This window comes from Delphinus delphis, chromosome 15, assembly GCF_949987515.2.
Source record: "Delphinus delphis chromosome 15, mDelDel1.2, whole genome shotgun sequence".
Lineage (NCBI taxonomy): Eukaryota > Metazoa > Chordata > Mammalia > Artiodactyla > Delphinidae > Delphinus > Delphinus delphis.
In genome coordinates this window covers 71,868,054-71,892,095 of record NC_082697.1, presented here as the reverse complement: position 1 = coordinate 71,892,095, position 24,042 = coordinate 71,868,054, and the positions used below count along the sequence as shown (strand labels likewise).

General features: G+C 53.2%; 1 protein-coding gene and 2 long non-coding RNA genes across 8 annotated transcripts; 2 read left to right on the top strand and 1 right to left on the bottom strand.

The window, feature by feature from the left end:
- Positions 1–133: 133 nt before the first annotated feature.
- On the top strand, positions 134–3,211 carry LOC132438827 (uncharacterized). 2 transcript variants are annotated; one of them, XR_009522230.1, is made up of 3 exons: positions 134–164; positions 761–960; positions 2,411–3,211. It is a non-coding gene; the product is annotated as an uncharacterized lncRNA (long non-coding RNA). The 2 variants fall into 2 exon arrangements; XR_009522229.1 differs by lacking the exon at positions 134–164 and adding an exon at positions 256–412.
- Positions 3,212–5,240: 2,029 nt separating this feature from the next.
- Positions 5,241–23,815, bottom strand: SEZ6L2 (seizure related 6 homolog like 2). Of its 5 annotated transcripts, none has more exons than XM_060033103.1 (18): positions 23,288–23,815; positions 22,255–22,386; positions 21,280–21,579; positions 20,796–20,935; positions 20,311–20,512; positions 15,755–15,940; positions 14,780–14,948; positions 13,977–14,140; positions 12,052–12,252; positions 11,460–11,598; positions 10,424–10,620; positions 10,110–10,304; positions 7,592–7,783; positions 7,316–7,507; positions 6,795–6,833; positions 6,495–6,612; positions 6,272–6,393; positions 5,241–5,800 (listed from the first exon to the last, which is right to left on the bottom strand). In XM_060033103.1, exons 1-17 carry the CDS (start codon positions 23,364–23,366, stop codon positions 6,279–6,281), a joined length of 2,760 nt encoding a protein of 919 aa, XP_059889086.1. In that variant the 5' UTR covers positions 23,367–23,815; the 3' UTR covers positions 5,241–5,800; positions 6,272–6,278. The 5 variants fall into 5 exon arrangements, with proteins under 5 accessions (XP_059889086.1, XP_059889085.1, XP_059889088.1 ...); XM_060033102.1 differs by having other exon boundaries at positions 6,272–6,368; positions 23,288–23,809; XM_060033105.1 differs by lacking the exon at positions 6,795–6,833 and having other exon boundaries at positions 23,288–23,811.
- On the top strand, positions 14,754–18,143 carry LOC132438826 (uncharacterized). Its single transcript, XR_009522228.1, has 3 exons — positions 14,754–14,863; positions 15,004–15,096; positions 17,959–18,143. It is a non-coding gene; the product is annotated as an uncharacterized lncRNA (long non-coding RNA).
- Positions 23,816–24,042: the final 227 nt, after the last annotated feature.

Sequence of the window (24,042 nt, the reverse complement as noted above, 5' to 3'; positions counted from 1 at the left end):
ACTCCTGAAGACAAAGATAAAGAAAAAAGATCCCGCCCTCCCGATTCTTTGAACCCCCGAGAGGCCAGGTTATTTGGCACAGCCCACACCTTTTCTTCCCCGCCCCCTCTCTCTGCCCCCATTTGCTCTCACAGGCTCCAGGCAAAAAGATGACAGCCAGAGAGGTTGGAGGGCGGCCTTGGGTGGGGCTGCTTCTCGCGTGCCCCTAGTGGTGGGAGGGTTAGGTGCCAGGCTCCACCTTGATCTTCCCAAGTTTCTCAAGGCCACTGGCGCGGGGGTCACTGCCCCCAAGGAGGGACCTAAAGAGGGTGGAGGAGAGGCCGGAGGAGCGAATGCGACAAGCTGGGAAAATGCCCTCCCAGCTTTGGTTCTAGAATCCCTACGGTGCTGCTGAACCTCCGCAGACGCCAAGGTTTTTATAGCAACGGGTAGCGGCGCCGCTCCCGGTTCCCCTCTTTCCAACCTTCCTCCCCAGCTCCCAAGTCCCCCGTCCCCGGGCCCATAAAAGGGCTCCTTATAGACCTCCCCGTCTCCCCTCCTGCCGAGTAGCCCAAGATTTCGACCCATCTGCCAGGTCGGGGGCGGCAAGTGGTCTGCCTTGTCTTGGGAAAGGTCTTGGGTGGGAAGAAGGGAAGAGAGGCCCCTGCTGGGCGAAGTGAGGGGGGCGGGAGGCGGGTGTTGTGGGAGTCCCACCTCCTCCCTCCCCCAGGAAGACTTAAGGCAACGATTTCTTTTCTTTTTTTTTTTTTCTTTTTTTCAGAGAGAGAACTGACACAGTTCTTCAAGGCCGCGGGGAATGGTGGTGTGTTGGGTTTGGGAGAAGTGGGCTGGTTTCTCAGCCTAACCTGAGCTTCCGCTGTCCCCAGGGGGATGGCATCCACTGCTACCAGGAATGTGGAGAAAAAGGGCAGCGGGCAATCCCAAGCCACAGACTCTGCAGCCTGCTTGGGTGGAGGTCCGGTGAGCATTGGAGAGGAGTTCTTGGGGTGGGGGTGAAGTGAAGTGGGGAGCTCCTAGGCTTAGGGCACTGAGACCGCCAGCCTGGAAACTCTAGCCTCAACCCTGAGCCCAGAGCCCCCAGCACTACGCCCCTGAGGTCCCCAAAGGCTGCCCTCCACTTCCAGGACCTTCCAGGCCAAATTGCAAGACCCAGCCGTCCAATACCAGACTCCTTAGACCCAGAGCCCCCAGCCTGGGAGCCTCCAGACCCAGGACTCCCATGTAGGAACTCCCAGGCTGAGCCCCTCTGACTTTCCCTTTTCCAGAAGGTTTCCCATTCTGAGGAATTCCTGACACAGATCAGCGCAGAACTCACTGACGAGGCCTTGTTTGTCGCTGCCTACCACATGAATCCTGTGCCCATCAAAGAAAAACAGACACAAGACCAAGGGACTCAGATATCCAAACACGGTGAACCCCACGCCAGGACCCTTCTGTCCAGAGACCCTCCGATACCACTAGTTCCAGTCCCTGCTTCCAGTTATGCCAGCCTCCTCATTCTTCCTGGGGCGTGGCAGGCACGCTCCCGCCTTTGGACAGATTGTGTGTGAGGGGCCCCTGGGAACTCCAGGTGGAAATGCTCTGTAGACAGTTGGGAATATGGCTTCAGAACTCAGTGGCAAGGTCTGGGCTGGTGATAGAGATCTGATCTAGGAGGAAGTTGGCAGTTGAAGGGTGTGCAGTTGCCCTGGTGGGGGGTGGGGTGGGGGGATGGAGGGTTGTGCAGAGTGAGAAAGACGAGGGGCGCTGAGGATGGAGCCTTGGAGAACCTCTCCAAGTAAGGGGTTGGCAGAGGAGGAGAGAGGGGTTCATGAAGATGGTAGAGAAGGAACTGACAGCAATGTTTATTTTATTTTTTTTAATGACTTTTTAAAGTTTATTTATTTTTGACTGTGTTGGGTCTTCGTTGCTGCACACGGGCTTTCTCTACTTGCGGCGAGCGGGGGCTACTCTTCGTTGTGGTGTGCGGACTTCTCATTTCAGTGGCTTCTCTTGTTGTGGAGCACGGGCTCTAGGCGCGCGGGCTTCAGTAGTTGTGGCACACTGACTCAGTAGTTGCGGCTCGCAGGCTCTAGAGCACAGGCTTAGTTGCTCCGCGGCATGTGGGATCTTCCCGGACCAGGCATCTAACCCGTGTCCCCTGCATTGGTAGGCGGTTTCTCAACCAGTGCACCACCAGGGAAGTCTCAGCAAATGTTTATTGAGTGTCTGTTATGAATAGGGAATGATGGGTAGATTTGTGGATGGATGGAAAGAGAATGGTGGGTGGATGGATAGATGGATAGGTGGGGAATGGTGGATGGATAAATAGATGGATGGGGGATAGGGGTTGGATGGATAGGTGAAGGATGGAAAGATAAAAAGACATGAACCTTGAATCTAAAGTCAAAAGACTCTTATTCTTTTCTAGGGAGCTCTGCCTAGCAACTTGACATCTGGAGGATGATCCCAACTCTGGTGCTGCGCTTGGCCTCTCGTGCCCTCTCCCCACTCTGTTCCTCTAGAACATGCACCAAAGCTCCTCTTTCACAACTCATTCAACATTTTGGTTTTGGGGTGATTCCTGGTCATGAGCAACATCACCCCTGAAGCCTCCAAAGGGTTCTGGAACCATCACACACCTCTCCACCCTCAGCTAGCAAGGACACCACCAGAAATCAAAAACTTTATTAAAGTGACAGAGATCCTTCCCTCCTCTCAGGCTGGGCAGTGCTCTCTGTGGGGTGATGTGGGAGGAGTGCCCCTCCCCCTTTTTGCCAGATATGTGGGCATATTATTTTATTTATTTATTTCCTATTCCTTTTTTTTAAATCATCTTTATTGGAGTATAATTGTTTTACAATATTCCTATTCCTTTTTTTTTTAACATCTATTGGAGTATAATTGCTTTACAATGGGGTGTTAAGTTTCTTGGGCATATTATTGGAATGGCTTTTTTTTCTTTTTGAGTGATTTTTCTTTTTTAATTTTTTTTTTTTTCACAGCACCACGTGGCATGTGGGATCTTACTTCCCAGACCAGGGATCAAACCGACACCCTCTGCAGTGGAAATGCAGAGTCTTAACCACTGGACCACCAGGGAATTCCCCTGGAATGGCTTTTTTTTTTTAATTAATTAATTAATTTATTTATTTATCTACTTATGGCTGCGTTGGGGCTACTCTTCGTTGTGGTATGCAGGCTTCGCATTGCAGTGGCTTCTCTTGTTGTGGAGCACGGGCTCTAGGCGCACGGGCTCAGTAGTTGTGGCGCGCGGGCTCTAGAGCACAGGCTCAGTAGTTGTAGTGCACGGGCTTATTGCTCCACAGCATATGGGATCTTCCTGGACCAGGGCTCGAACCCGTGTCCCCTGCATTGGCAGGTGGATTCTTAACCACTGTGCCACCAGGGAAGCCCCTGGAATGGCTTTAATTCAGGCAGATATCAACCTATTCTCCATCAACCTGTTGGCAGAGATGAGTTCATGGGTCCAGATCCAGCCTCCCAGCCAAACTCCAGCACCTTAAGGTGCCTGTGGCATCTGAGAGGGTCCACCTTTGCTTCTGAGGAGCCCCTCCGGCCACCAGTGTCAGTGTTGAGGTCTCCCCTCCACGTTTTGGAGCCGCATGGCTATGGAACATATCATGCCTGTTACTAACCAGAAGGCAGTGCAGTAGGCTTTGTGACGTTTGCATTTAAATCCCAGTCTGGCCACTTATTGGAGCCTCGTAAGGAAGTCAGTTCACATCTCCTAGCCTCTGTTTCCTTATCTGAAAAATGGGAATAATTGTCCCTGTCTCACAAGGGCCTTGTGAGAGTTAAAAACATAATGCATACATGCTCATCACAATGCCTGGCACAGAATAAATGCCAAAAAAACTTAGGCTGTTATCAAGGTCGGTTTGCCTCGTGTTCTAAAATCCAATCCTCTTTTGAGTGTCCTAAAAATGTTTCATTATATTTAATTATAAAATTTTAATTAAGGAAAATTCAGTTGATTTGGAGAAAGACTTTAAGACAAACAGGCTGAGGCTTCCCTGGTGACACAGTGGTTAAGAATCCGCCTGCCAATGCAGGGGACACGGGTTCGAGCCCTGGTCTGGGAAGATCCCACATGCCGCGGAGCAACTAAGCCCGTGCGCTACAACTACTGAGCCTGCACTCTAGAGCCCTTGAGCCACAACTACTGAGTCCGCGTGCCACAATTACTGAAGCCCGCGCTCCTAGAGCCCATGCTCTGCAACAAGAGAAGCCACTGCAATGAGAGGCCCAAGCACCTCAACGAAGAGTAGCCCCCGCTCGCCACAACTAGAGAGAGCCTGCGCGCAGCAACGAGGACCCAATGCAGAAAAAAAAAAAAAAAAAAGACAAACAGGCTGTAAATTCTCTATAACGTTCAAAAGTAAAGTAGAAAAGGACACCCATGGGAAACCAAACAAGCTCATTGTTCATGAAAAGCTGCAAATATAATACTTGGTAGACACATAACAGCAGATATGCTTAAAATGCCAAAAAGGGGGCTTCCCTGGTGGCGCAGTGGTTGAGAGTCCGCCTGCTGATGCAGGGGACACGGGTTCGTGCCCTGGTCCGGGAAGATCCCACATGCCGCGGAGCAGCTGGGCCCGTGAGCCATGGCCGCTGAGCCTGAGCTCTAGAGCCCGCGAGCCACAACTACGGAAGCCCGCGCGCCTAGAGCCCGTGCTCCACAACAAGAGAAGCCACCGCAATGAGAAGCCTGCACACCAAACAAAGAGTAGCCGCTGCTCGCCACAACTAGAGAAAAGCACACGCATAGCAAAGAAGACCCAACGCAGCCAAAAATAAATAAATGCCAAAAAGATTGGGGGGAAAAATGGTACACTTGGATGGGTACAAGATTTCTCAAAAGGGGGTTGACTTTTAGGTCAGCTGGTCATGAAACAAACTGAGCGCTGTTTGTCACCTGCCAAACAGTGAAGGAGGAGAGGCAGCTACTGTCATTTATCACCCAGCTAGAAGAGCCTGGAAACGCCAAGCCCTGTGGAGAGACTGCTGAGGCCAGGAGTGGGCCCAGCTGGTCCTCCAGAGGCTGAGCCCAAAGTCAGGCTTTTTGACCCCAGGCCAGCCCCTTCAACACTGCCCTGTGTGCAATCTTAAATTTCCATCTTTTTCCCCAAGTGTTCCCCTATCCCCAGCCCTCTTTCCAGAGAGGCCACCATCACCATCTCCAGTGCTCTGTGACCCACCTTCCCACACCCCACCAGCCCAGTTACAAATGGAGATTTTCTGTTTATTGCTCAAAAACAAAAATCCAGAAGCAAAGGTGGGGAGACTGTGGGTAGGGGACATGGCAGGAAGGGGGTAGGGGCCTTGTCCCAGCTCTCCCCTTCATCCCTCTTCTTCTGACCCTCCAAGGGTCAGAGGTTAGGCCCGGGGACAGAGCATCTGGGAAGGGCAGAGCCTTCATGACCAAGGGAACAGCAGAGCTCTTGGGTAGTCCTTGTGGGATGCCCTGGGCTGGAGGGGCCCCAGGAGTTGCATCAGGGGCTGAGTTCCCCTCCTAGGGTCCAAAAGGGGGTAGAGTGAGTGGGGGGCAGGCCCCTTGTTTGGCAACTGAGAAGAGGAGGCTTTGGGCACAGGATGCTGGTTTATTTACTGTAGGGTCCCCAGGGCCATCAAAGCCCCCTCGTGGGGCCAGGAGATTATTTACACAGCAGGGAGGAAGGGAGCCAGAGGCCAGGTCCTGTACTCCTTCCTGCCCAGAATGAGGAGAGGAGGGGCGTCCTGGGTCCTGCAGCCTTAGTCTTGGTGTTCAGATGGAAACTTCATACTCTCGTGTATCCTGGAAGCAGAGAGATGGCATCAGTCACTAGAATGGGATGGAGGTGGAGGAGGCATCCACAAGGAAGGGGAAAGACTCTGTGTTTTTAAAATAACAAAGATCATTGGGAGTTTGGGGACCATGGGGTGGGAATGGGGCTGAAGCTGGCCAATGGGTGTATTTGGTTCATCCTACAGTATCTTAAAGTCACATAAAAATCTAAATTTCTGGATTGTCTTGAACAGTTGGAAGGTCTGGCAGTTGGGCCTAGGTTTCCTCCATGGACTGGATGGGGTACAAGCTTTCCAGTTGGTCACAGTCCTTACCACTCCCGATTGGCCCACCTGACTTGGCTTTGTTCATTGACGTGGCCTTTGTAGGCAGCTGAGTTTGCAATTCCCAAGACAGATGTTACAAAGACCTTGAGAGAAGGTTATGGAGTCCCAGGGGAGCTGAGGGATGTGGCACTCCAGGGGTAGGGGAAGGGCTCACCCCAGCTTCATACAGTGGATTGCTGAAGTCTGACTCCACCGTGATGGGGCTGTAGGAATGGGAGCCTGAGAAGCCGAAGAGGGATTTTCCCTGTAGCCTGGGAAAGGAAGGAGATAGAGGGGCTTATCGAGAAGTGAGCCCCCAACCCCCCCTCACCCGGGCTTCTGTGCCAGGCAGGCAGGACGTCTGCCCTGGCCAGCAGCTCCCTGAGCTATGTACTTACTTGGTGTAGTATATGTAAACGCCACTGCCGAGGACGATGACCAAGCCTAGGGGCAGCAGAATGGCCAAGGCGAGGTTCCCACCCTCTAGCTGCCGTGACGGGTCGGTGGTCTGGCTCACTGGAAGGAGGAGGAGAGGCCAGTGATCTGGGGCTGGGCCCAGCCCTGGACTCTCCCAGCCTCCTGCCCTGGGCCCTGAACCCTGGGCCTCACCCCACCGGGGGCCTGGCCTCCTGCCCCCGGCCTCTGCCTTGCCCTCCCAACTTGGCCAGGCCTGGGTCTCCACCTGTGCCCTCACTGACCTTCCAGTTTTCGGTTGTCCAGGAGCTCCTCATAGGCCACTGCAGGGAGAGGAGGAGGAGGGGACGGGGTCTGAGCCAGGGAGGGAAGGAGGCTGGGTAGAGGGCCGGGAGCCCAGTGGGGCCGGGCTGGACAGCCTGGATTCTCTGCCCTCTGCTCAACCTAAACTTGATCCTTCCCTTGGGGACAGGGGAGGAACAGTCAGAGCAGGGCCTCGGTCCTCCTCCTCCAGACCCCTGGGCAGTCTAAACCAACCAGGTCTGTAGGATTTGTCAAAAATACGGAAACTGAGACCTATTCGGAGGGCAAGGGACTGCCAAACCAAAGCCCCCTCTACTACTTCCCTTAGGATAATTCCATGACCTTGAACTTCTCCAGGGCTTTTGGCTATACCTCTGATGATGAGAGCCCATAGAAAGTGGATGGGGAGCTCGGCAGGGTCTCGAATTTGCTACCTGACTTTCCCAGCCCTGTCACATCCTGGACACTGCTGTGCCCCCTCCTGCCCTGCCTGCCCAGGCACCTTTGCAGAGTGGGGGCTGGCTGGTCCACTGTGAGGGGTGGCCGGGCACACAGGTGATGGTGACCTCGCCAATGAGCTCAAAGCCCTCATAGCAGAAGAAGCGCAGAGACTCGCCCGCCTGGTAGTGATGCTTGTACAACGTCTGATAGCCGTTCTCCGGCACCCCGGGGTTCAGGCACGGCTCGTACTTCACTGCAGGGAAGAGGTCAGTCATGGGCCAGCTGCACCATCGAGCAGGCCACCCAGCCACCCATCCTAGGGTGTCCCCAGACTCACAGGCGCACTTGGGGACCCGGTCGCTCCACTTGGGCGTGCCCGTGTCCCGGCTGTAGCAGGTGAGCACGGCCGCCCCCTCCAGGCTGTACCCCGGCAGACAGCGGTACTGGACGTGGGAGCCAACAGGAAAGCCAGCATCTGAGGTGGTGCGGTGCCCGTTGGTGATCTCACCAGGATCGGCACAAGTCATGACTGTTGGCAGGAGGGCAAAGTCAGGGGGAGCCAGGCCCTTAAAAGATCTGCCAGAAGCTTAGAGCTGGGAGACTCCTGAGTCGTGGGCCATCTCCTCTGGGCAACACTCCGCACACACCTCCCACTCCTTCCTCAGAATGAACAGAGCAGGAGTTGGAAAACTTAAAATTCAATGCATTTTACATAGCAGGTTTCTTCCAGCAAACAGAACGTTTGGGGCAACCTGGGCCCCCATCCTAGGGTGAAATTTGAAATATTGAACCACTCAACCAGAGCAAACCAGCTAAATCCCAACCGTGTCAGCCCTGCATGGCAAATCATCATCAGCAGAGCAGCTGCCCTCTTCAGAGGGGCCCAGACCTCCTGCTCCCCTCATTCCCGTCATCCCCAGCCCCTTCTGCTCACTTGTATTGCCTGCCTGGCCTCTGCGGGCATTTGCTTACAACCTTGCTGTGGAAGAATCCCAATCAAAGCCATTTCTTATATATAGACCTGAGCAAGGCACCTCGCTAAAATGTTTTACAAACATGATATCATATACCCTGATGATCTCAGAGAGGTCAGCGTCACTATCACCTCCCTTGGGGCTCAGGGCTCAGGGCAGTCAAATGACTGGTCTATGGTCACTCAGCCAGGGAGTGGCAAAGCTGGAACTGTTCAGGGTCACAGCCAGGGAGCACTGGGCTGAGATTCAGAGACTTAGGGCTCAGCTCAGCTGAAGGCTCCATGTGCTGCCTTGGGCAGGGTCCCTACTGAGTCTTGGGCAGCTGGGCCACGCCCTATCCCCTCTGGGCCCCGCTTCCATCCCTTCTTGTCCCCGCCCCGTGCGGTCTGGGTTCCAGATTGGACATCCTGTGACTCCTTCCAGGGATGGGGAGCTGTGTCAACTAGAAAGTTTTCCTTGTGTCCAGTCCAAATCTGGCTTCCTGAAACTTATCCTCATTGGTCCCACCGTTGCTCCTAGGGGCCAGGTGAAAGACCTACAATCCTATACCCTGGTGACAGGCTTCCAGAAATTTGGAGGAAGTGACAAGATGCCACCCCTTTCTGCTCTTCTAAAAGATAAATTCTCCCAGCTCCTTTGAATGTCACCTCCTCTGTGAAATCTCCTGCCCTATCCCTGGGACAATTAACCCACCCCTCTTCCTAAAGCCCTTCTTCATACTTATAGCAACTACTACTTACTCACTGTTTACCTGCACCAGGCACTAACGTGAAAAGCTTTTCATTTGCTTTTCACAATCCTCTATTCCTACTTCACTGAGGAAGAAGCCAAAGCCTCAGAGATGTTAAGTACCTTGCCTGAAGTCACCCAGCGGTTACCACTCTAATATCCTGAGTTAAGTATCTGTCCCTGTCCCAGACTGTGAGCTCTGTCAGGGTAGGGAGAGTCCCCAACACCTCCGCATAACTCCAGCCCCAACACATCATGGGACTTTAATAACGGAATTAAAATAAACCGACGGGCTTCCCTGGTGATGCAGTGGTTAAGAATCCGCCTGCCAATGCAGGGGACACGGGTTCGAGCCCTGGTCCGGGAAGATCCCACATGCCGCAGAGCAACTAAGCCCGTGCGCCACAACTACTGAGCCTGTGCTCTAGAGCCCACGAGCCACAACTATGGAAGCCCACACGCCGAGAGCCCATGCTCCGCATCAAGAGAAGCCACCGCAATGAGAAGACTGCGCACCGCAGGATAACGAAGAGTATCCCTCGCTCGCCGCAACTAGAGAAAGTTCTCGTGCAGCAACAAAGACCCAACTCAGCAAAAAATAAATAAATAAATGAATAAATAAATAAATTTATTAAAAAAATAAAAGTAAATAAAATAAAATAAACCGAACTCTCTGACAAGCCTAGGCCCCTGCAAAGTGACTCCTCATAATGTCAAGGGTTGGGGACTGAGAGACTGGAGCAAGGCCTAGAACAAGAAAAGAGATGACGGGGCAGGCGGGGGGCAGGGGGGCAGGGGGGCGGGACTCAGACTGGGCAGAGGCAGGGGAGGAACCCAGAAGAACCAGGTTCAGGACCCAGAACAGTGCAAGAGAGAGGGATGCAGCCCTGGGAAGATGAGAGTGGGGACCAGAGGGTACGGTTTCGGAACACCGAGGAACAGAGGAGTGGAACCCACTGGACATATGGTTGGGGCCTGAGGAAGATCTAGGCAGGACCTCGAGCGAAGGGATGGGTCCAGACAGAACAGGGGCGGGGACAAGAAGATACGGAGGCGGGGCGCATAGGGGGTGGGCGGAGCCCAAGCAGAGCCGTGAAACCCAGGTGGGCAGGGGCGGAGCCACGAGAGGATTAGGGCGGGGCCCGGGCTCACTCTTTCGGCAGGCGGGCGGCGCTGCGCTCCAGGACAGGTCCCACTGGCAGGTGAGAATGTCCGACCCAAGCAGCTCATAGCCAGGCTCGCACTGATAAGTAAGCACAGTGCCCCGGATCAGGTCCCCGTGGGAAGCCGTCCTCCAGCCCCATTCCGGGGGCGGCAGCTCGGGGCACGTGTCGTTCCTCGGGACCTCTGCAGGGGAGAGACGGCGAGTTTGGAGGCTGTCCTGCGACCCAGGGCGCCCTTCCAGCCTCGGGGGCCTCTCTGACCTGCGGGACCCCTTCCCACCTCGGGACCCTAGGCCTCGGTACCTTTGAAGTGCAACACGAAACCCTGGCCCAGGCCCGGGTTTGGAGGTCCGGGCGGTGCCTGGAACTGCAGCGTGAGGTCGGGCCCAGAGGAGAGGAGGCGGCGGCGCGGTTGAGGCCCTCGCAGCTGGGCCAGGACTCGGGCACTGGGACCGTCCCCATCGAACAGTGTCAGCATATCCCCTTCGCGCACATTCAAGCTGGAGAGAGTGGGACCAGATATGGGGGCTGGGTTACGATCGGCCCCTCCCATCTGGTTCTGCCCAATCACTAACTCAGCTCATTAGCAACCTTACCTACTCTCCAGTCCCGCCCTACATTCTCCTATCCCAGGCCTCAGTTTGGATCAGTTATGGGCTTCTCCTCCACGCTAGTCGCTCCAGGTTCCATTTGGTCTGTGGCTCCTCCCGGCTCCTGCTTCCCAATCCCCAGCCCTGATCATTGTTGACGCCTCCCACTTCCCAGTCCCTCCTCCATCACCAGGTGACGCACAGCCAGGCTCAACTCCAGCTCTGACCAATCACAGACCATGCTCATTACCACCCAGCCCAACTCTAGGCCCCAACCGAGTACATGCTTTTTGAGCCACGCCCACTTTTGGTTCTGTCCAGGCACATGACCACCTCACACCAAAGTAGCTCACTGGGTCTCCCCCACAGCCACGCCCACCTTGTGTGCTGCTGCTGATGCAACAGCTCGGGCCTGGGTCCCTGGAAATCACTCCGGGGGGGCCTCAGAAACAGCCAAAGAGTGAGACTTCAGGCCAGAGCCCCTTTTTCACAATAGTCCCCGAGGAAGGCTGCATTACCCCATTTACTTGTCCAAGGTTGCCTGACCAATAAGTGATTTGCACCTGGGTCTACCTGATGTCCCACACCCCTATCCTGAATCCTTAGCCACTTCTTTCATCCGAACGTATATTCACTGAATCTCGTGCAGACACTCGAGCCGGCCAGGCTCATAATGCAGGCCAGTGCATTGTCATACCACACATGGCTGAGCCCACACCCATTGCACCCTCTGCAGTACCCAGACGTACATCTCAACTTGAAGCAAGATGCGCTTCTCTTCCTGGACATGCAGACCCCACACGCAGTCTTGGCCGGGGCTATAGCTCTGGGGCCAATCTGGAGAGAGGACCACACCAGCTGGCTCTGACAGCTCCCCTCCACACATGGCTAGGATAGAAAGGGTGTCAGATTCAGGACCCAGGTGGGCATGCAGTCTCTATTTCGCTACGATCCTCACCACTCCCAACTGTGTGCACCAGACTGCCTCCCCGGTTTCCTATTATCTATTACCCACCTGATTCTTGCCACGTCTAGTCCTGTTGGGTCCAATCCCCCGCCCCACTCTTAACTAACCCCGCCCAGTCTCCAGCCTATGCATTACCACCCAATCCATGACTTAGCCCAATCTAGCTCTTGAAGATATTTGGGTTATGACCCCTGAACTCCGTAACAAGCCCATCAACTACTCAGCTAAGAAAACTAAGCCTCTGAAAGGGACAGAGATTGATCCTGAGTTTACTAGGTTCTCCTTCCTGAACGGCCTTCCTAGGATCCCCAGCTCAGGGGGTAGTCTGTGAACTGAAGGATGTTCTGGGGAGGCGGGGAAGGTGGCAGGCTCACCCTTGCAGGCTGGCTCTGTGTCATTCCAGTGGGGTTCTGTGGGATCCACACATTCGATGGCATTGGGGGGGCCAGGGGGCTCCAGGGCATATCCTGGGAGGCACGAGAAGGTGGCCAGTGCCCCTGGGCGGTATTCGGGGTCCGTGGTGGTGACATTGCCATGTGCCAGGAACGGGGCAAAGCAGCGATCTTCCTCGAAGGCTAGAGAGGAGTCAGTCACAGGAATTAAGCATTAGGACAGGCCTCCAGGGATCTCAGACTGGGGAACCAGGCTGAATTCCAGTGTGGTTTGGCCCCGCAGTGGGCTATTTAAAATGGAAAGCCTTTGGGCTTAGCTTTCACTTTCCAGTTTCCCCCAAACCCTAACATTCCTCATTCACATATTTATGTTAGCTCCCTGGCCTCTGGACAGAAACCCCAAGGTCAGTCAAGTCCCAGCCACTATTCTACAGATGAGGACACTAGGTCCACAGACAAAAAGCCATGTGCTCCATGTCACACAGTAGGGCAGTGGCAGAACCAGGCCTCAAGCCCAGATTCCTTGATTCCCAGCCAGAGACACTTGGCTCTGGAAGCTGCAATGGAGTGGGGGAAAACGGTGCCTTTGGAGACCTGGCTCATGTAGGTGTGTTCGCTCCTCAAAAATAACCGTTGGTTTCTGATCAACCCTGATTATCCATACTGTGGCTAGAATCCAAAAGTGAGGCAAACACAAAAGCTACTCAGTTTTAACTTTGGTCTAAGTCAGCAAAAAAATTAACATTTGTAGAGTGTTTTAGTTTTTGCCCATCTGATCATATCTTAGACTCAGGTAAGGCTCAGGTGCCTGTGATACAGAAAGAGTCTGAAGCCCATGGAGCAGCAGTGGCCCACAACCATGGAGACAGGCCTCAAACCTAGAAATTCTCTTTGCACTCTCAGAATCTAAAATGCCATTTATTTTTCAGATCCACTGTTCTGTTTCACCATTACTTAACCTGATAAGGTGTCATGTCCAAATCTTATGCATCCATCAGGGCCAAGTGCCAATTCCCTTTCTCCTTTGATTCATACCAGAAACTAGCCCCTCCCATCTCTGAGCATTTTACTTTCTTTGTCTCTTTCCTGCTACTGTTTACACAAATCCTCTGCTCCAGCCACAGTGAAACTCTCTGTTTCCCAAACATACAGGCTTTTCTCTACCTCTTTACTGTTGCTCACACTGTTCCTTTCCCCTGAGATGCTCGTTCCCAATCTTCCTCTTTTAAAATTCTCTCTATCCTGTAAGTCCCAGTTCAAATGCCTCCTCCCATGATCACTGACTTCCTTCCTTCCTACCTATCCAGCATCCAGTCCCCTTTGTGTGTTAACAGCACTCCTATTTTCATTTTGGGTCACACGTCCTCCCCACTTCCAGTCCATGAGATTCAGTTGGAGCCAACCAGGGATGGCCATGTGATGTGGATCTGCCAATCATAACACCACCTGCCCCTAGCTACAGTGATTGGCTCAGGCATAGATAGATGACCTAAGCCAGGGCAATGAAAGCCTTTCCTGGCATTTTTGTTAAAGCTCTTAGGAAAGTGGTATGCTTTCTCTCTGATGGGGTTGCTAAAGTTGTTGGTATGTAAATCTGTAACTGCTAGGTACACAACAGACTGAGAGTCTGCCTGAGAATGAAGCCGACCGAGAGGAAAGAATGGAGAGATTTAAGTAACTGGTCTCTTGGCTGTGTACCTGGATCCAGCCACACTTGAAGCTTAAGTAGAAAAGACCACCTCAGGGAATTAGAATGTGTCCTTGTCGATTTGGGATGGGGAGACAAGTCAGTTTTCAGGAATCCAAACGTGGAGATAAGCAGAGATGGATTATGTGCTTGTGACCATGCCTGGGCGTAGGAAGAGGGGAAGGTGCGGCAGGTGGGGCCTCAGGGGAAGGGCAGTTACCTTCAAATCGGAGGCTTAGCAGCAGGGGATTGGCAGGTGTCTCTGAAAGCAGCTCCACATAGAGGGACTGGGCATCACTGATGAGACCCCGCTCTGGGACATCATCCATGTCCGAGTCATAGATCACCGGGGATAGGGGACTGCCCCCTGAGCGCACCATCAGCCTGGGATGGACAGAGGTGGCCAGGAGCTCAGCTTCCCCTCAGAAGCTGCCTCACCTCTTGCCTGCTCTCCTAACTTAATTTCATAGCTATTATTTTCAAACATTAACCATATGCCATGTACTCTTCTAAGCTTTTACACATTTTATCTCACTTAATTCTCACAAGAACCCTTGAGTTAGATACTATTATTATCCCTCATTTTATAGATGAGAAAATTGAGGCACAGAAAGAGTAAGTAACCTGTCCAGCTACACATAGCAACTAATGTCAGAGCTGGGACACTAGTTTGCTAGATAAAGAGTGAGAATAATGAAGATGACGTTGGCAAACTCATTTATAGTGCTTACTGTGTGCTAGGCACCATTCCAAGCACTTTACATATCTTAATGCATTTGTCCTCACAGAAACCTTAAGAGGGAGGTACTATTATCTCCATTCTACAGATGAGAAAACTGAAGCACAGAGAGGTTAAGTGATTTGTCTCAGTTTGCACAGCTATACTGCCTAAGAAAGGGGAAGGACTAACCCGCATTTGACATAGATCCCAACTGGGATTCCCCCCGCGTCTGTCTGACTGTCTATTGCAGCCTCCCTATTTCCTTGAAGTGAGGACCTCTGACGCAAGGCCCAGACCCTCACCGGTCGTTGTCCTCATCCAGGGAGACTCTCTCAAAGTGTAGGTGCAGCCGGCGTCCCTCAGCTGCTTCGATGACCCAACGGCAGGTGAGGTTGGGCCCTGCAGCTCCCCCAGGCTCAGGGGACACGATGCGGCCAAGTGTAGCGTTGTGGATGGTGCCACCACAGGATGCTGTGGACGGTGCGGGGGGGCAGGTTAAGGTGACTTGTCCTTTTCCCATCTGCAGAGCTATTGCACCCACACCTTTGCCTGGGACCTGGCCTTGGGATGACCTCTGCCCTACAGGCTCACCCCAGGACTTTTTTCAGGCCACTACCAGGTGAGGAACCAGCCTTGGAATAGAAAAACCCTAGGATGGACACCCCCTCCCCCCCGCAGGATGGAGATTCCATCAAAATGAAGACTCCCCAGATGTGGACACCCTGGGGTGGGGAGTTATGGGGAAGTCCCCCAAACTGAAGCTCTCAGATGGAAAATACTCAGGATAGGATCCCAGGATGAAGACTCTCCAGGATAGACACCCCCAGATATAGACCCCAAGAATGGTTTCCTCTAGGATGAGGAGTCTCCAAAAGCAGGGACCCCCAGAATGGTGACTCCCCAAATGGGAACCCTCCAGGAATTCCCTGTGGTCTATTGGTTAGGACTCTGCGCTTCCACTGCAGGGGGCACAGGTTTGATCCCTGGTCAGGGACCTAAATTCCAACAAGCCATGTGGCACGGCCAAAAAAAAAGGAACCCCCCCCCCCACCCCGAGGTGGTACTTCCCCAGATGGAGACCCCCCCCCGCAAGGATTGAGACTCCAAGGATTGAGACCCTCAGGGTGAAGAGCTCCAAATGGAGACCTCAGGATAGGGACTCTTCAGGGTAAAAAACCCTTCAAGATGGGTGTTCCCAAAGATAGAGACCCCCAAGGTAGGACCCTCCAGTGGGGCTCCCAGGACAGAAAACCACACCTATTGTGGTAGAGACTCACCCATGCAGCTGGGGGGTTCACTGCTCCAGGCTGGCCGGGTACCATTGAGGCAGATGAGGGTCTCCTCACCCTGCAGCTGGTAGCCCGAATCACAGTGGAAGGTGGCAGTGCCTCCAGGGTGAAGGTCTGTCACACTCACATCCCCATGGGCTGGCCGGGGAGGGAAGCCGCAGCTCAAGAGGTAGGCTGGATCAGGCAGGGCAGGAGAAAGAGGATTCACTCTCCCAGGCCATCCTCTCTCACTGGTTCCCCAGCATTTCCTCCCCTCTTTCCAGGTCCCCCTCACTCTCCAGGGCACAAACTGGCTCCATACTGGAGTCCTTACGTGGACACACTGTCTCATGAAGAGGTAATGTCAACATCCCTTATCTCCCCTAATCTTTGTAATCTACCCACTTTGGCCCCCATTTAACAGATGAGAAACCTGAGCCTCAAAGAAGTTTTGGACCCTAGCACCCATTTACTGTGTGAATTCAGGCAAATCAATTGACCACTCTGAACCCCATTCAGCTCTAATAATAGCAAATAGTATTTGCAGAGCTTGTTCAGCTTCCAAAATGAGTTCACGCAGCGCTTTTGAGGTAGTCAGAGAAAGGCTGTGACCCACTTTCCAGGGGTGGAAATTGAGGCTCCAAGTTATTAAGTGCCTCAGATCATTTTCTCCCCTCCATACACACAGACTTTCTTCCACTGAGGTGTCACTGTGATATTATACCCTCAGCTTTCATCCAGAGGAGTTACAAGAAACTCCTTTAGAAACAGACTATTCTGTCATTAAAGACCTTAATACCCAGTGTCCCCTAAATGAATCCCCCAGTGAAAGTGAAGTGCTAGGGAAAGCTTTGTTTTCCTTAAGGAACTGGTTTGTCTTTTTTCCTGCAATGAGAACTGTGTAATCTCTCTTTTCATACTGGCTGCTAGGAAGCCCAGAACCAGGTTGAGGCTTGTCCCTAGTAACAATGGCTTGTCTATCCACATTCTGTTTTTTTCAAATTTAATAAGCATTATCTGGTGCCAATATTTCTCTTATTCTTTTTTTTTTTTTTTGGCTGCGCCACACGGTTTGTGGGATTTTAATTCCCCAACCAGGGATCGAACCCCGGCCCTTGGCAGTGAGAGTGTGGAGTCCTAACCACTGGACTGCCAGGGAACTCCCTCTTACTTATTCTATTTAATCTTATTGTTTGCATTCTTTTTTGAAAGCCTCCTGAAATTCTTGCGGAAACATATGAGATAAAACGAACAAATAGAAAGTGACTTGGTAATCAGTGATAGACTCTGAACTTGATCCTGACAGAGCTCTGTGTGTCTGTTTAAGACTAGGCGGAGTTCATTAAGAAGGGCTTCCTGGAGGAAGTACATCGAAGCTGGGTCTTGTACGAGGGGCAGGCTCTGGTTAGCAGAGGGTCCAGCTTGCCTGGGCCTTTGCTTTTTCTGACTCTCCAGTCCTGAGTGATTCTGTAAGAGACCTGGTCTCTCCCTGTTTCAAAATTCAACAAGCATTTCCTTGGCTGGGTCCTAGGGTCAGAGGTGAAAAAGACTGAGGCCTTGCCTTCAGGAGTTCATGGTCTACTAAGATAGACAAAAAAACAGCCTTTTAGAACACAGGGATTTAGGAATTCCCTGGCGGTCCAGTGGTTAGGACTTGGCGATTTCACTGCCGGGCAGGGGTTCAATCCTTGGTCAGGGAACTAAGATCCTGCAAGCCGAGCAGTGGACAAAACAAACAAATAAACAAAAAACAAACCAAAAAACCGCACAGTGATTTGAATAAACTTTAGCCTCTGTGATGGCTCTCCAAGACCAACAGAATCAAGTCTGAATGCTTTAGATTGACATTCAAGCCCCTTCCACAACCAGTTCCAGCCCAGCCCATCCAGCTTCAGTTCTCAGCACCCACGGCCCATATATCTCACACGATACAGTTCTGTGACTCCTTACAGTCCCACTTCCATATTTTTCCACACAATTTCCCCTACCTGAAAGGCTCTCTTCTCACTGTTTCTCACCTTTCAAGGAGTAACTTAAGTACCACCTCCTCCAGGAAGCCTTCCTGACCCCTCCCCTTTCCCAGAGAGTTAGTTTTTTTTTTCTTTTTGCCTAAACACAATCCACATGTATAATTTTATCATCACATTAACACCTGCCTATTGCCACTGTGAGACTGAATCCAATGTTTTTTATTTTGTCTCCTAAAAACCTAGCCTAGCTGATCAGTTGATGCTGCCAAGAGGCAACGTGGAACAGTGCAAAGAGCACTGGATTTGGAGATGGGCAGACCTAAGTTCCAGTTCTACTTTCACAACTTATTAGCTGTATGGCCTTGAGCAGGTGACTTCACCTTTCATCTGTAAATGGCAATAACAATTCCTGTCATTGAGGATTGGCCTTAAAGAAAAGAAACCTGGAATCAAGCCCCTGGAACATAGAAAGTACTCAGAAAATGTTAATCGCCCGCCCCTCAGCTTCAATTAATAAATGACCAGGGGTCAGGGACTTGGAGATCTGACTTCTGACTCTGCAATGAATTTGCTGGTGGCTGAACAATCCATATAAGCTTTGAGGCTTTTTCTTCCTCTTAGAGATGGAGCTGACAATGGCCACCCCCAGGGCTGCTGTGAGAAGCAACCAAAACAAGAGTTGATGAAAGAGTTTTGTAAATGGGAAAGTTTGCTGGACTTGGGGTGAGGGGTGATGGAGCCTTTGACCTTCCAGAGAAGCTAATGAGGCCACTGTGGACTGGAGGGCCCAGCCAGTGCAAATTGGGAAGGGCTTAAACGGGGCCTCCGTCCCAAAGGTGCCTGCAGAAGCCGCAGAGCAGGGAAGACCCAGGCAGGTAATGAAGGCCCATTTATGCAATAGCCCTGCTTCCTCAAATGTTCCAGTTCGTCTAAAGAGTCCTATTTTCAATGCCCTAGGGAAGTGGCTGCTTAAAGGAGCCAGCAGGAAGCCATCCTATAATATCTGAAGCCCAGCCCTCAGCCCTGGGCCTTCAAGGCATGCCCTTGCTCCCCAACAACCGGGCCCTGACCACCAACTACATGTCCCCCGGCTCACTGGTCTCTCCAGGAGTAGGTCTGCTGCTGGGCATCTCCACCGTGCATGCCTTACCTCGTGGGGCAAGTCTAGAGCAGAGGCCTCAGGAGAGGCTGGAGAGTGTGTGAGGAAGGGATACGGGTTGTCTGTGTCCTGGATAAAGTCACAAGGGCTCTGGTGTCAGCAGAGCTCACAAGCGGGCAGCAAGGCCATGAGGTGAAGTGAAGGGGACGCTGGCCCAACACACAGTTCCCTCTCTGTTTCTGAGCAAAGGAAGGGACTTTGGAGACGGCAGCAGTGTCTGGAATGGGACCTTGGGCTGGGCCCCTTGCCTCATGTACACGTGTATGCTAGAATGTACATTGCATCGTGGGAAGGTTTCCATACACACAGGCAAATATGGATGTACACGTGTGTGTAGGCTGTCTGTGGGTGGGTGCTTGCAAATGCAAGCATGCGCAGATACATCCCCTCCTTCCTACCCCCAGAAGTCAGCAGGATCTTTTTAGGTCACAAATCTGAGGCTGTCACTATCTTGCTTAAAACATTTCAAAGTGTCTCCTCCTCCCCTGCAGGATAAAGTAGTCCAAGGACTCCTCACTGAAGCTGGTAAGGCCCTTTGTCATCCAAATACAACCTACCTCCCAGTCTAGCCTCTTGGCCTACTTCCCCAGCACTTTCTGTGCTTTACTGTAATAGCAATGATTGACATTTTCGAGCCCTCACTGTGTACCAGACACTATTTTAAGCACTTGACGTGTATTGATTCATTTGATCTTCCTAATAATACCACAAAGTAAGTATTATGATCCCCATTTTTCAGATAAGACAATGCGGCACAGAAAGGTTAAGTAACTCACCCCAGGTCACACAGCTAAGACAATTCTATCTTCCATGCTGAATTACCTCAACTCCTCAAGGGGGTCACATTTTTTTCTCCTCTCTGGGTCTTGGAATGTGTTTTTCCATCCATCTAGACATCTGCCTTCCTCTTTCTCTCCCTCCCACCCTTCCCGTAGCTAACTCATCTTAGGTGTCAGCTTAGTCATCACCTCCTCCAAGGAGGTGTCCCCATATTCCTTATAGGGGAAATTTAGGTCCCTTTGATAGTTGTTCTCTCTGACAGTGGTTCCTCCATCATAGGGATGGGGGTTCTTATCTCACTGAATTATAATTATCCTGATTATTTGTCCATCTCCCTACCTAGATTCTGAGTTCCCTTTACATCTGGCTTGTTTATTCTTCTCTCCAAGGATAACACAGGGCCTGTATGAAGTGGGCACTCAATAAACATTTGCTGAGTGAATGGATGAATTGTCACTTGGATGTGTGCACACCCAGGCACAGGTCTGTGAGTGTGTGAGATAAGCGTGTATAGGTCTCCTCCGAGGATTCTGCCCCCCATGGTCCTAGTCAGGAGGAAAAGGCCCCAACATTACCCTGTGCTTAGAAGGCTCCTGAAGATGTTCCCTGTGCCCAGTGCGGCCCCTGCCCTCCCACCAGCACTCCGAACTCCTCACCCTGATAGTGGATCCTGAAGCCACCACCCCTTGGGACCCGTGGGCTCTGGAAGTGCAGGAGCAGCCTGTTGGTTGGACTCCGAAGGACCTGTCCTTCTCCCAGCATGGAGGAATTAGCCAGGAGTCGGGGGGCCAGTCCTGGGGACCCCCCACCAGCCAGCACCAGGAGTTCCTCCTCCCGAGACAGGTTCAGCGTCTGCACCTAAAGAAGCCAGACCCAGACCCGCCAGGGAAGTCAGCCGGGGTGTGTGACCCCCTAAGCTCCCCCGCCCCTTGCCTTCCTTTTCCCTGTATGTAGCAGACCAAGAACCACGGTAACGTTGGCCAAGTTGTAGAACTTTAGGAGAGTCTGTGAGATCCTCAGAAAATAGGTCCATCTGAGTCAGAAAACAAGTTCTCTGGCTCCTAGGCCCAACCCGTGCACACCCCTGGGCCCGGAGGGAAGGGCTGGGCGGTTTCACAATCATATGCTTAAGTCCAGTTACCTGGATCTCAATGCCGTAGCCAGGGTAGACATGGATGCTGTACGTGCAGTCCAGGAGCCCCAAGGTTCGGCTGGCCGCGCTCCCTAAATCTGGAGACTCCACATGCCCTTCACCTTCGGAGATGTTGTTATTACACAGAACTAAAGAGATATAAGTGCTGGGGTTGAGAGAATCTCTGTGTTCTTGCCCTCCTAGCCAAGTAACCCTGGGGGTCCTCATCTGTCTTCTCCCCAGCACCCCTCACCATCTTTATCCAATGCTCACTCTCCCATCTGTGCCCAGAACTCCCTTCCTCAACTGTCATAAGACATAAAACACATAGAACAGTGCTGGCACATAGTAAGGGTGTATCAACGCTAGCCTTTATTATAATTAAGCAGAAGGCCCTCTCCCATCTAGACCCCTTCTTCTTCCACACGTTCCCGGCAGCCTCTCCCCCATTCACACCTTCCTCTTCTCCCACATCCCCTTTCAATCGCCTCACCTGGGCTGGTCACCGTCGTGGTGACAGTTGTCGTAGTGATGATGGTGGTCGTGGTCTCCTCCTCTCCTCCCTCAGGCCCGAGGGGCGGGCCTGGGGAGGCGGGACCGGGAAGGGGCGGAGCCGTAGTTCCTGGGGGCGGGGTCAGCAGCTCCGGCGCGGTGGGGCCTGCCCCCCTGCCCTCCTTAGGGGTTACGGCTGTTGTCAGAGGCCCTGTGCCCGGCTCAGTGGCCCGTGGCAGGGAGGGTGCTGCAAGAGTCTGGCCGGCTGGAGGGGTGGCTAGTGTGGGGTCTGGATCAGATCCTGGGACAGTGCGAGGGAAGTCAGGAAACAGGAGGAGCACATTGATGGGCCTCGGTCGGGGATCAGGGCTAACAGACACTGCGAGTTCCCCACTGAACCCAAAAGACCTCCCCCACGAGGCGCAGGACCCCCACCTCTCCCTTCCCCACCCAAACTTCCCCCCTCCTCCCAAGGCTTCCACAGCGTGCCCCCCAGCCCCTTCTTTTCTTCTCTCTGTCCAGGCCCTTCCACTCTGACAGTCTCCTTGAGCTTCTCCCTCTGCCTCCCCGTTCAGATCTGGCGCTCTCTCCCGGTTACCCCTTTCTCTTTCCTCTTTTTATTTTGCACTCTCTAGAACTCTTGGTCTATGTTTAGTATTCTTATCCCTCTCTGATTTTATGATTCTAGGTCTACTACTCTCTGCATTTCTCTCTCTTTCTGTGTCTCTTTTCCACTCTATCTCTGATTCTGGCTCTCTGAGTTTCCATCTGTCTTTCTCTCTGTCTGTTTTTCTGTGCTGTTTCTTGATCATTCTACCTCAATTTCTCTGGCTCTCTGACTGTCTATGTCCAGTTTTGACTCTCTCGAACCATCTCTCTCTGTCTCTCTGAATTTCACTGGCCTGGCTCCCCATCTCCCTGAATTAATGTCCCTCCCTCTGCCTCTATGTTGCTCCTGCCACTCTGGGGGCCTCACCCGGCAGGTAGCCCATTTCTGGGCCTCTCCTCAGCAGGGCTCCATGGAGCAGCTCTGCCAAGGCCTCAGAGGCTACGGTGGGGGTCTCATTTCCAGGCTCCGGCAGTGCCTCCTCCTCCTTCAGGGGCAGACCTGGGAGATGAAGTTGTGCGAGCTCTTCCACTGCCCCACACTCCTTCCTTCTCCAGAAAGATCTTTTCCAGAGCTCTTATTCTCTCCTCAGTCAGCTGGGCCAGCAGGAGCTCAGAGGGTCCCAGACTGGGCTGAGAGCCAAGATTGGAGGAGGGGCTCCCAGCTGCCCATCACACTCCTACCCCTTCCTCTCTCCCTTTTCCCCCAGGCTGTGTGGGCCTTCGGTGAGCACCTCGGACAGAGCCAGCAGGGCAGAGAAGAGGCAGGGCGCTACCTTCATTTTCCCCTCAGTGATGCTCTCCCCACAACCCCGGGCCTCTGCGGAGGGTCTGGCAGCACCTCCCAGCCATTGCTTCTGCAGTGTCCAGCTTTTTCTCTGGGTTTCTGTCTCTGCAGTGTGGTCCTCCCTCTCTTTCTCTGCAGTCTCTGCCCCCTTCCCTGGAGTCTCGCTGGGGGGTCAGAGTTGGGGATTGAATATCTGGCCTCTGCGCACTGCCTCTGTTCATCTGTCTTTGTCCATACGTCCAAGAACATTTGTGTGTGCTGCGCCTGGCATCTCTCCCGGCACCTCCATCTCCCACCCTGGTACCCGGCCTGCTTCTGCCGCCTCCGCAGACATCCCCCCCACCCCGCCCCGCCACAACGTCCCCAGCCCTTCTTCCTGGATTTAACCCCTGAGACGCTGCTAAAAGCTCCCCTCATTAATTTCCCCAACTCCTCAATATATGGGGTTAGAGGCTCCAGGTGCAAGCTGGAAAGCCCTGGCTTGCCCCTTCTCCGTCAGCTGTGCCCCTCCCCTCCCCCAGGAGCTCAGAAGGCGCAGGATGTTCGGAGAAAGGAAGGTATAGGACCCAGCTGGGGGCCTTCCCGGAGGCCCACCCCCACGCACCCAAGTCCTTACCCTGAATCCAGGGACAGCTCAGCAGAATTAGGAACAGCAGCTGGGGAGGTGGCGGATGCTGGGCCCTGGGAGCCCCCATGGCGACTCACACCAATTTCTCTCCTCTGCGCCTCTCCTAAATAATCTAGCTGTCACCTTTCCTCCGTCTTCTTTTATCTTTCCTATTAATTTTTTTTTTTTTTTTCCTACTGGCAGTTAGCAAGGGAGACAATGTCTCTGCCTTTGGGACGGAGGGGCAGAACTGGGCTGGGGGTCTCCTGGAGCCCACCCCTCTTTGGCCAGTCTCCTCTGTCCTCTGCTCTCCTGTCTGCGGGAGAGGGGGCGCGGCTCCGGCTGCAGCGGGTGGGGCCAAGAAGGGCGAAGGAGCTGGGTCGCCTGGGTTACCCTCTGGCTCAGGCACCTGGGTCCGCCAGGCTGGCTGGATTCTAAGCTGGGGGAGTGGGTCGAGGCAAAACAGCTTCCGGGGACCTAGGGTGGGGTCGAGGATAGGGAGGGTCCCTACTGTGCTCTAGTGGGGCTTGGCGGGGAGAGGAGGGGGTTGCAGAACCTGGAGAGCCGAGGCTCGGGCACTGGAGCTGCGGGAGGGAGAGCTGAGAAAGGTGTCGAGCCCACGTCAGATCCTGGGGACGGGCGAAGGGAGGGGCTTGGGATTTATTTGGGGGCTGTGGGGGGAGGGAGGAGGAGGAAGTGCAGATGGAAGAAGGAGGGACCACATGAGCCAGGGTCGTAATCCTCACTCCCACGGCCCCTAGGGG

Bases quoted from the DNA above. Each gene is read 5' to 3' on its own strand.
- SEZ6L2 (XM_060033102.1), bottom strand. From the start codon at position 23,366: ATGGGGGCTCCCAGGGCCCAGCATCCGCCACCTCCCCAGCTGCTGTTC. The intron at 21,580-22,254 runs GTGAGGCCCCCA...GCACTGTCCCAG, and splicing joins AGAAATGGGCTACCTGCCGG to GATCTGATCCAGACCCCACA. The intron at 20,936-21,279 runs GTGAGGCGATTG...ATATCTCTTTAG, and splicing joins CACGACGGTGACCAGCCCAG to TTCTGTGTAATAACAACATC.